This window comes from Limulus polyphemus, unplaced genomic scaffold (assembly GCF_000517525.1).
Source record: "Limulus polyphemus unplaced genomic scaffold, Limulus_polyphemus-2.1.2 Scaffold4234, whole genome shotgun sequence".
Lineage (NCBI taxonomy): Eukaryota > Metazoa > Arthropoda > Merostomata > Xiphosura > Limulidae > Limulus > Limulus polyphemus.
The window spans coordinates 71,012-83,276 of record NW_013669844.1 but is presented as its reverse complement, the minus strand read 5'-3'; the positions used below and the strand labels follow the sequence as shown (position 1 = coordinate 83,276).

General features: G+C 36.9%; 1 protein-coding gene across 1 annotated transcript in view; it reads left to right on the top strand.

Annotated features, from left to right (window-relative positions):
- The window catches only part of LOC106470818 (ras-related protein Rab-28-like), an 81,325-nt gene that overhangs the window by 9,331 nt on the left and 59,729 nt on the right, over nt 1-12,265 (top strand). Inside the window, exon 2 of the mRNA XM_013931389.2 lies at nt 5,968-6,064. Coding sequence (XP_013786843.1) covers nt 5,968-6,064 — 97 coding nt within the window. The remainder of the gene's footprint in view (nt 1-5,967; nt 6,065-12,265) is intronic.

Below are 12,265 nucleotides of genomic sequence, written 5' to 3'. Positions count from 1 at the left end.
ATAAGACCTTCTTATTTAATATTCTAGCTATTAAATATCAGTAATTTCAGTTTCTAATTCGTACGAAACTGTAGACTTAGTATTTTGACTTCACACACATCTGATTTGAACAAGTGCTGCATACCACATGACACACAAAAATCGATGTTTATCTGTGTTTTTTAATATTTACTTTTAAATTAAAATTATGTAATGTATAGTACTAAAATTTGAATTATAATGTACAGTTTGATATCAAACTTATTGATATAAATTCATGAAATAGTAGAACAATAAAATTTTGAATCTGAGTCAACAAAGAAGATGGCATAGCTTTTCATCTGTGACCCGTCTCGAAAGGGTTAAGTGCTGCTCTCTACTTGCAAACATTTTTCGCATGCCACAAGCCTTTCACTCCCACTCACACCTTGATTCACAACTGGTTCTTGCATGCAAAATATCATGCAACAAACATCCACCAATAGAAGAGCCACACACCCACGTGACTCCCTCTATGCTGTTCTACCTAAATATCACTTTGAGTTTGGAAGTTCTCATGTTTGGATGCTTAGTTTGTGCTCTCTTCAAATTTTCTTTTAAATCTTCATATCAGGTTACTTTTATCAAGTTTACTACTTATTATCCAATAATACTAACTTGTAACTTATTCTGATGTGGAATTATTTTGTATTTCTATCCAATTACAGAACTTAGTCATTAATTGCAAACTTTTTCGTACTTGTTATTTCTTTTTACCAAAACAGTTGTATTTGGTTATTCATTTTGAATTCTGAAGTTCAAGTTACCACTTTGGTGGTTATACCTTCTTCCAGTACATTTACACAGGCTTCAGGTGGGAGAACTTGTCTATGGAATTATCTGCAGTTTTTCTTCGAGAGATTGATTGTTATTTGAACCAGCCTTTTCTCCTGATGTTGCCCATTTTCTTCCTGAAGAAGCCGAAACTGTTTGGGATGATGAAGCACTTGCAGCCTTTTTCCTCCTCAGAAATTTGCCATGTCTTCCCAAGTTCATACTTTGGAGTCAACTAGACCTAAATATGGCCTTTTTTTGGACATAATTTCACAGGTATATTCTGTTTTATCCCTCTTCCCAATTTTCTATAACCCTCTTCCTTCCTTGTTGCATGATGCTCCTTCCTCTCACTATTTTGTGTTTTTCCCTTCCCCTGATATTGGGGTTCATGCTGAGCATTTTGTCTCTCAGTTATGTGAATGCATTAGCATGCCTTGCCCTCCACAGGCTTTGGATCTGTTTTATTTAGCCTACCACTTAGAATCAATTTTACCCATTTGATTATCCTGTTCATTTATCCCATGCACGATTTTATTGCCTTTCTTTTATCTTCACATCAATCTTACAGTACCTTTCTACCATCCACCTCTTCTCCAACGTAATCCATTGCAATCCTAGTGGTTTTTCAGGGGATACATTCACTCTTATTACATCCACATTGGCACGTTTGTCTACTTTGGTTCTTTACACATGTCGTTCCTCTATTATTAGGATCATTTGGAGTGAGATTCATTACTGTCCCAAGTTCCTTTGCTTCCTACTTATCTTAGGGACTTTGGAATCAGTGAGACAACAATTGACTCTTTTCTCTTGGGTTGATTGTATGTCTCACTCTGAGCCTCAACCATTCCCTATTTCCATTTCCTGTCCTAATCCTTCTTATCCTTTACCTGTTCCTTCCTACAGGGGATCTTTCTTTTGCTATCTTATTTGATGCAGAATATCATGCCACCAACATTATCGGTGACTACCCTGTTGGTTCTGGTCTGTATGGCCATAGTTCACCAAGGATCTTTGGATTCTTCAAATTTTTCTTAGGGACTTGTCATCAATTTCCTCTTCTCTTCCTCCATTATTTCAGATACCCATTTCCTTTTGCATTGCATCAAAATTCTGTCACCTTTCAGAGTCTGTATGAGCCAGTACAGGATCTTCTCTCTCAGAATGCCATTGAACCTGTCATTCCCCCTTCTCCGTGGTTTTATTCCAGGCTATTTGTGGTACCCAACAAGATTGTTGGTCTGTGATCGATCTGTACCACCGCAGTCACTTCTTAGTGCTACCTTGCTTTACCATGGAGTCATTTCTCACCTTTACGTAGGCTTTTCATCCAGGTTTATGGATGACCAATATTGACGTCTTGAATGCTTATCTACATATTTTGGTATCTTGTCTGTCATGGTGGTGCTCTCCCATTCGGGCTTGTTTTGGCACCATAGGTCTTTTGTTATATATATATTATTTTCAGGGGCCTATCCTATATTTTGACTTGGATCGCACTCTGTGGCAAGTGGTGCTTGTACAGGTATACTTCAATCTCTTATAATTGTACAAACAAAACCTGCACTGTAAGGCCCTGTTAACTTAACTTTGAAAATTTCCTTGGCCACAAAACACACTGTTCATTACAAATCACATAAATTAGAGATGGAGTGTTTCACAAGATTGCTTGTAGGTTATTTGTCACAATATATTTGCTTCATAAATATGCCCATTCTGGACCATACTAACCCTTGGACTACATAGGTAAAACAGAATGGAATTGCTGCTATCCCTGCCATTCTGTAGATTGAATAAATCGGGTTTGGTCTGCCTTTCAAAATAGGGTTTTGTGGTTACCCATTGCACTGTCTCTGGTGTGAACATTCCACCAAACACTCCACTGTTTTTTACTCCCTCTCCTAGTTTCTTCCAATGGAGTAAGAGAGTCCTTACCACTTTCCAGTTCCAAGCTGCTGGGGTGGTGGACCATGACGATATCCTTCTGAAACAACAAAGACTCCATTCAGTTGAGAGTAGGGCTATGGCATTCTGTTGGTGTCGATGACAAGATGGACACTCCATCTCTGCATGGGTTTATCTGATGGGATGTTGCAGCTTTGTAGTGCACTGTCATAATTATTGGAAACCCTCATCCTACCTCTGCATGGATATCAGTTCTCAGCAGTTGTGTTTTGAATTTAGAGCTGAACCAATTACTATATGTCTTCACACATGTGCATTTGGGATCCCTCATCCTACCCCCCTCCCCACATGGATGTTGGTTCCCGGTGGTTGAGTGTTGGATTTATAGCTGAACCAAACAACATGATGTACTCACATATGTAGTGTACCAGCATAAATGCAGTTCATGCTTTTGATTGGGATCCATCATCCTACTCATGTATGAAAGTCAGTTCCCAGAAGTTGAGTATTGAACTGATCAACATAAGTTCTCACATGTGTTCAGGGCATCCCTGGTTTTGCACTCAATTTGCTTTGAGTGCACTTCCCATTGTTGGGAGTCACTGTGGGTGCACTCATTGGTTGCTCTGCTTTTTTCTCTTGTGCTACTCCTCAATATCTTTATGCCGAGGATATTACTGTGTTTTAGGTGGTTCTGGCTGTTTGATTTCAGTGGGATATAGCACATTACAGGGACATCTTTTTTGCTAAGTGAAACTGATTGCAGCAATATACAATCACCAGCAAAAGAAAAGGATTGGCACACAACAATCAAGATACAGTAGTATATAGCTCTGCTGTTTTAGTAGCTAACATAACCTTTAACATGCAATCAGAATAGGTACCTTGTGTTGTGCTATGCATATATCTGGTGTTTTCAAGTTATCATTTTCTTACACTGAAATAGATTTCTGATAGATACTTAACTCTGCTTGCATAATAGCTCTTCTTAATCTTCCACAGCCCTCTAACTCATTTAAATGTTTCTCGCTTGACACACTAGCCTTCATATCTCACAATTTCCAGCTGCTTATTTAGCATGCATAGAGCATGCAACATTCCTCCACCAATAGTAGCACAACATTCTCCTAGAGCAGCTGGATCCCTGAGTAGTACTTTATGTGAACCTCAGTTTTGAAATTAGGCCCACAGAGGGTGGGAAGTATGTGAGAGAAGGTATCTATTGGAAGTTATAATTTTCCTATACTGAAAATGTATTTTAAATAGGTACTTATTCCATTCACATACATAGTTATTCTCATTCAGTGCTTCCATCTATGTGCAAAATTTTTTCTCATGACACAATTGTTTTTCTCCCACACATCCCTCAATTCACATGGCTTAAATTACCATGCAACAAACCCACACCAACAGAAGTGTTACACACCCACATGAATACCTAACTATCACTTGAGTTTAGGCAGAAACTTAAGCACTGGTTGATGGTGGGGAGAAAGAGTGGGAAGTGTGAGCAGATGCAAGTACCTGTCAGAAATACATTTTCATTACAGGAAAATTATAACTTCTGAAAATGTACCTTACTTCCGATCACATATATAGCTAAAATCCCACATTGAATAGGTGGAAGAACCATATGTGAGGGAGAAAGTAGAAGCATGACTCCCTAACAAGGGAACCCACTAATAAGAGTATTATACATTGTAAATCACACAATTTCCGTACAAGGTATATTTTGTGCCCAGACATAGAAAAGGTTTGGCAGATCTAGGCAGATAATTGTGAGGAGCACATCCCAATAGGAGAGAACACAGGTTGGACAGTGATCTGAACCACAACATATAAGTATTTCAATCTCCCTTATGAACAAGATGTGGGTCAATTAAGCGATGTGCCCCAAGGTGTAGAGTGGCTAGGGCACGATGGACTCTACATGGCAAGTCAACTGCTTCCAAAACTTGACTGCCGGGAACTGACATCCATGCAGGGGTGGGACGAGGATTAGACCTTAAGGCAATTACAATTCAAAACTCAACCACTGAGAATTGAAGTCCACCTGGGGGTTGGAAGGAGAATCATACCATCTTCAACTCAAGTTCAGTCGACAGGGAGGACAAATCCCACTACCAATCAATGAACAAAGCACATGTGAGCAGAGTGATACATCATATATATATATATATATAATATTTAACCGGCAACCCGACCTCCAGATGAACAGAACAAGAAAGTGTTAACATCCAAAACTGTTGGATAGTATCTATATCAAACAATTGTGTATATTAACTCTGAAGAAGCCACAAAGGCAAAATGTTGGTTGAAATAAAAATATATTCTTTTATATCTGTCTGGAGTGTAAAGGTCATTTTTTCTAAACTTTTATCAAAATGTGTAAATCCCTCCAGTATGCACTACAAATTTTAAAAGACAACAAAAAATATTTAATTATCAGTTTATTTGATTTATAGAAGATCAGTGTGGGATTACTGCATATTTTAAAGACAAACATAATGGCAAATGAGTGGTGATATGTAGTCATCATTAGTGATTCCTTCCCCAGTAATTGGAATTATATTTTAATCAATTAGTATCATGCAAATAATCGAGTAATCAAACTTAGTGTTTTCAATTATTCCAACTATCTAACAATCAAAAGATTGCCATTATGATTTTTATTATTATTTTTGATTAAGTTTGTTCAGCTTAAACAATTAATCTCATGACTCACAAAAATATGGAGCTATTTGAAATTATTGGTTCCGATTTTTACTGTTTTTGTATATTCTAACTAAGTAATTAAAATATTTGTGTGTTGTTATGCATAAAACCATACAATGAGCTTAGTTAGTATCTGTGTTTTGCTCACTGCAAATATCAAAACCAGTTTTTTATCATTATAAGTTTGTTTTTAGTCAACCCATGAGAGAATAACCTTTTTTAGTCTCACAAGAATAGTCAATTAGTTGAATGTAATCAGTTAATGAGCCTTAAAGTTAATAAATTAGCAAATTCTACTAATTGCCCATTTCACACATAGAAATATGATACTTAAAAGCATCTTATCAAGTATCATTATTTTCCTTGGTATTCTACCTGGAGCTATTGGATTTCATTTATGTTACTATACCTTTGGATTTATTGTAGGTCAGCTTTTTCATTCTTAACTTTTCTCTTGCCACTTTTGTGATTTATACAATTGTGATTTTTTAAAAATCTGTATGTCTTTACTTTCAATGTGGCTTTATTTAATGTTTAGTTACTCTGTTTCAGACATCACTTGCTAGTAGATTTGCCCAGGAATGTTTTGATAGACAGTATCGCCAGACTTTAGGGGTTGATTTCTTTTTGAAAAGAATTATTTTACCAGGTAAGTTTTTGATATTTTATGTGTAAAATTTGTGCAAAATTAATTGAATTGCCAAAAATCTAAATTCACACACACATATATAGTGTGTATTTTAGAAGAGATATGAATTGTTGGAAAGGGTATAGAGGAGGTTACTAGGATGATACCTGGGATGCAAAGGTTTTCATATGAGGATAGGTTAGGATATCTGAACTTGTTTTTTCTTGAAAAAAGAATAAATACAGAGGATATGATTTAGATGTTGGGTGGATCATCTTATTTCATATTTCATGGTGAGAATGGTAAGAGAAGGGGACAGGATTATAGAATTTGACTGTGTAATAGTCATTTTCAGATAAGAAGGCTTTACTTTTCTAACAGGGTTATTTGCTGTTGGAACAGGTTGCTTTCGGATGTTTAGAATTTGACTGTGTAATAGTCATTTTCAGATAAGAAGGCTTTACTTTTCTAACAGGGTTATTTGCTGTTGGAACAGGTTGCTTTCGGATGTAATGGATGCAGTTAATTCAAGGAAGTTTAAGGAAAAGCTTGATAAATATTTGAATATAAGAGTTGGCTTTAAGATTTTTAGTGTTTAATTTAATGGATAGGTTGGTCTAAATGGACCAAAAGCTTCTTTGTTGTCCTTCAATGCTGTGTTGTATATGTTTTTTTTTCTAATTGATGATGTGAAAAACTGGTTAAAGATATTATTATGTTTCAAAATAAAAATTCTGCCTTTTTTTTATATTATTGACAATCAGTGGAAATTACCATATTTCACAAAATGAAAAATAGTTAGTGAAATTATACAATGGTAGGCTTTGTGTTAAATTTTAAATGAGGTAATTTTTCAGTTACTACATACCACCAAGAACTGAATGCAAGTTGTGTATAATATATTAGAGTTTACTATGTTGTCAACTTTAGAATTATTTTTATGAAAATTTCCACAGTTTTTACTTTTTATATTAATATTTCTTATTGAATATTTCACAGGTAAACACCCCAATTAATTGCTAGTAACAAATTATTTTTATGTTAGGTTATGTTTATTACCAGTAATTTTTTTACATAAAGTTCTAAGATGTAGACATAATTATAACAGTGTGGTTTCTTTTGCCTTTTTTTATATAGCGTGCTTTATTCTTTATTGTACTTTTTGCTATTTCTGAACACTTGTAACAAAAATAAATGGTTTAAACTTCATAAACCATTATCTGTAATCCACTACTCTTTCTTTTTCTTTTGTCATCTTTACATGATCAGTCATTCTCAGTAATTTCTTCTAACTGATTCTTAATGTGGTCTTACTTTTCTTTCACACAAAGCTATCTTGAACTTCTTTCTGCCCTCTAAGCATTGCTAAAAATTTTTTGCACTTAGTGCACCAGTCAATATACCCCATCAATTTTATGCAATTTTTTAATATGTACATATCATGTGATTACTCTCCACCAATAGTATTGTGTCACCTATATTAGTGCAACTAGCTCCCTCTGCTATTCCTGCTCAATCCTCGCTTTATTGATTGGCACTACATGTGTTTTTCGTGCGTGCCTACAGTTTATGATGATGCTTTATGGCCATTTCTAATGTTGTTTTTTCAACATTTTTATTTTTCTGTCTTTGATTTCAATTGTTTGAATGATAATTTTTTTAAAAATTTGTTTCATGTTCCCAAATTCTAAATGAACTTAGTATAAATTCGATGTTCAAGGTCTCTGAAACGGAAATTCCCGTGACAGTCAACAGTGCAAATGGTACGACTTCCCAGGGCTTGGGTTCAGCTTCATCTGCAGAGGAAGTGTAGGCCTTAATTTGCAGGGAGCTAGTTATATATTCGGTCAGTGATTTCTTCTCATATTCAACCTGACCATAAATACCATCAAGGTGAAAGCAATTTGGACTCTTTTTTTTTCTTTTCTTTCTGGCAAATTCTTATTTTGGTCAGTCAATATCTATACTTTTTCAGGAGATTACATCTTCCACCACTTTTTTTACAAATTGTTAATCAGGTATGTGATATTTTACATGTTTTCCCTCTCACCTATTGGGTGATGTTCCACCTTCTGAATTTTATGACCAACTTCAGTCGGGTGTCTGTACACCCTATCCCTCTCATTTGTCTGACCAATATGTTTTGGCATACCATTATGCTTGAAATCCATATTTGTATTTTAAGCAATTGGGTCCTCTACATTCCCTTTGGTGTTCGATTCATGGGACTTCATTTTAATCAAGCTCCCCTTTCTTTTATGTTACCTGTCTTCCCTCCATTTATTGTCAGAGGCCTTTTGTTGCTTCCCTGAACTTTTCTCAGATCAGCTCAGGGTCTTCCTTTGGTCCACTATGGCTCATTTATTGGTCACTTCCCTTTTCCTTAATACCTGGCTCCTGTGCTGTTGGGACTTGTTGGGGAGGGATGCATTAATTGCAGGGGTGCATCTCCCCCATTTGTCCCTGCAAGATCTGCATCAGGCTTCCTTCCAATGCAATACTGTATTGATGTAGCTATATTGCATTCTTCCATGTTTTCTCTGGCCACATGTTAATCTCACCCTCCTGCTTGTTTTCCATCCTGCTCCTTCTTCACCTAGACCCTTACCTTCCTCCCAGTGCCCCCTTCCTAGCCTCGTTTTTCCAGCATCTAGACTGACTGATGCCAGTGTTATAGGTGATGCTATAGAGGTTCCAGGGCCAGTGGGGGCCAGGTTACTCTATGTTTTGGCTGTGTGGCAGCATTTCATCACATTCTCTTCCAGCTTGAGAGGTTCTATGTCTTTTGGGTCGAGCTAAAAGTGTTCACTTCAGTGGAACTTCTCCTTGGATTCTTTGGACCACTGAGTTACCCTTCCTTGCATTATCAGGATCGAACTAGCTTGGTGGCTCTACACGGACTAGACCACAGTGGGGGTTCCACATCCTCCTCCTCGTCCAGATTTACATCTGTTCACAGATGCATCTTTGGAGAGTTGGGATGCTTACTTAGACTCTTACGAGTTTTCTGGTCTCTGGTCAGTCCAGGAGTCTTCTCTCCATACCAACATTCTCAAACTTATGGTGATTGGTCAAGCTTTATCCCACTTCCCTCCTCTCCTGTGAGGGATGATGGTTATGGTACACTCTGATAACTCCACTGTTGTCAATTATATCACTAAACAAGGGGGTACCAAATCCAGGTCTCTGTGCTTTCAGACCCTGGATCTCCTTTTCTGGGCCCACAGTCACCACATTGTGGTCTTAGCTTGCTATGTTCATAGTGCCTGAATCTTGTTGCAGATCAGTTATCTGAACCAAATAAGATTCTATCCATGGAGTGGTCCCTCAATCCTCAGGTCTTTTGGTGGGTGGGTGTTCTCAGCTGGAAACTCCTCATATCAATGTCTTTGCCACCCACTGGAATACCAAACTTCTTTCGTTTTGGTCTCCCATTCCATGGCCAGGTGGTTAGGGTGCTTGACTTGCAATCTCGCCCCTTCAGCCATGGAGGCATTATATTGTGATTGTAAATCCCACTATTCGTTGGTAAAAGAGTATCCCAAGAGTTGGCAGTGGGTGCTGATGACTAGCTGCCTTCTCTTTAGTCTTTCACTGTTAAATTAGGAATGGCTAGCTCAGATTGTCCGTGTGTAGATTTGCATGAAATTCAGAACAAAACAAACTCCCATTCCACACCTGTTATCTCTGGGAGTGAATGTATCCAGTCAAGATTGGAGGGGCTTCACATCTATGCACACCCTCCTATTCGATTCCTCTCCAGAGTTCTATCCCTAATCCAAATCACTCTATGTCCTACTGGTGGCTCCATATTGGCTGTCCCAACCTTGGCTCAGACCTACCCTACCCTTACCTCTGTCTCAGTCTCTACTCCATCAATGTCAGGTGGACATTGTCCATCCTGATGTCACCATGCTCCACCTTCATGCATGGCTTGTGTCAAGTCCATTGTATTAGCCCAGGGACTGACTCCATGTGTTGCATCATTCCTTTCCTGATCCACCAGACCTTCTTCCATGTCCATTTACCAAAAGCATTGGTCTACCTTTTGCCTTTGGTCTCTTCAATGTGGTTTCCATCCTTCCCACCCTTCCATTCTTCATCTTTTCCAATGCATCACCAAGGATTTTCCACTTTGACTGTGTCTAGCTATTGGGTGGCCTTGTTGAACACCTTCCATTTCTTCAAGTTTCATAAGGTATTGTCTTCCCCTGTAATTTCCCTCCTTTTCTGCTCCTTTCAAGTTATGTATCCTCCACATTCCTTTGAGTTACCTAAGTGGGATCTCATTGTGGTCATTTATGCTCTTTCCCATCCTCCCTTTGAACATTTGTGTAGGTGTTCCATTTACCATCTCTCCCTCAAGACATATTTTCTTCTCCTCCTTGATCAGATATTTATGCCATTAATTTAACCTGCAGCTCTACCATTCCTCTTATGTCACCCTTTATTCAGATCGGTCCTTCCTACATAAGACTTTTGCTGCTCGTGAAGGAGGTTTGGCTTTCACTACCAGTTCCTTACCTTCCATTTGTACTCCCATTCTGATCCTGATCTGCTTCTATGTCTGGTTTGCTCCTTATGGTGTATGGTGACACGTACTGCCTCCTTTTGGAGCTCGCATTCCTGTCATTTTATTCTCTGGAACCCTTCCATTTCCTGTGATCTCCCCCCTATCACGTTAACTAGTTGGGTTTGTCAACTCGTTAGGCTGGCATAATTGGACTTATCCATAGAAGGTTGCCATCTTCATAATGTTTCTTCTCATCAAATTTTTCATATCATCATGTCTTTGGCTTCACGTCTGTTGGAGGAGATTGTTCAGGCCGGAATGTGGACTACTCCCAATACCTTCATTGCTTATTATCTGCATGATTTGGCTGTATCTTTCTAAACTCTTTCAAAACAGGGTCAGTCAATGTGACGACCTCGTAACCATATTGTGCTTGTTATAGTTTTCATGCTATAACTTTTAAATTAGTAAGCAAACGTTTACGAAATTGGGCAGTTTATCAGTAAACAGTACAAAGCTTTCATACACAAAATATCTAATTTTTTTACTAAGTTGTAAGGTTTATACAGCTGCTTCTCTCATACCTTTTTTGTTTTTCATTTTGAGATTAAAAATACTTTTATGCATCAGAAAATTTTGAAATTTCATATGTGAAATCTTTATAATGTCTGGATAGTTGTCAAATGTTTCTTAAGAAAAACCTATATTTTATCTGTTATTTTCAGTAATTAATCTCTGCATGGGTTCGGGAGATTTGAACTATCTCGCAAACACCATAAAAAATTGGGAAATAAACATAAATTATGTCTCTTTCATTCTAGAATGAACACAAATTACAATATGAAAACATAAATGTTTAGATGAAATAACTTAAATCTCATAACATTGTATATATATATCATTTTGGTTATATTGTCCTTTCACCCATGCCTGGCTAACAGTACAGAAGTTACAATGCTGTGGCTCATGTGCACTCATGTTACCGTATCAAATAACATAAAACTGACCTTTGGTTTGTATAAAGTAACTAGTGTTTTAGTAGACTAGTATTTTGTAAAATAGAGTCACATTTCAATTATTATACATTATATATATATATATATGTATATAGGTTATTGCTATTTTGAAACAAGTTCTTAAACATATTTTTCCTAAAATATAGAACAGTAAATAAAGAAGTAAAACAAACAATTATCTCTTCTAGTTAGGACCTTCGTACACGGTTGCTGCTTGACATAGGTTGCTAAGCCTTTAAAAATTTTGCACGTGGAGGATATCAAACAAGATATTTTTTTAGGTTTTATATATACATTTGAATAACTAAAAAATCATAAATTACTACACCAATACCATAGAATTCTGATATAATTTGTCAAGCTTAGTAAGATGTATTTTACTCTAAAAAAATATGCAATTTCAAGCACACTAAAGGCACAACCTATCTCATTGAAATCTTGGTTCAAAAGAAACAAAAAATTGCTAGCCACATTACAAAGGCTAAGAAAACCAGTAGGGGACATTCTGAGCTTCTGATTGGTTATTCAAGTCATATATAGAAGTAAGTGTATATAAGGGAGCATTTCCAAAAATAGAAACAGGTGAGCAGGGTGCCACTGTGTTTGATTTATTGCGTGAGCAATATCTTAGCAAATAGAAAAGATAAGACCTTATTATTATATATTCTAGTTTGTCAAGATCTGTAATTTGAG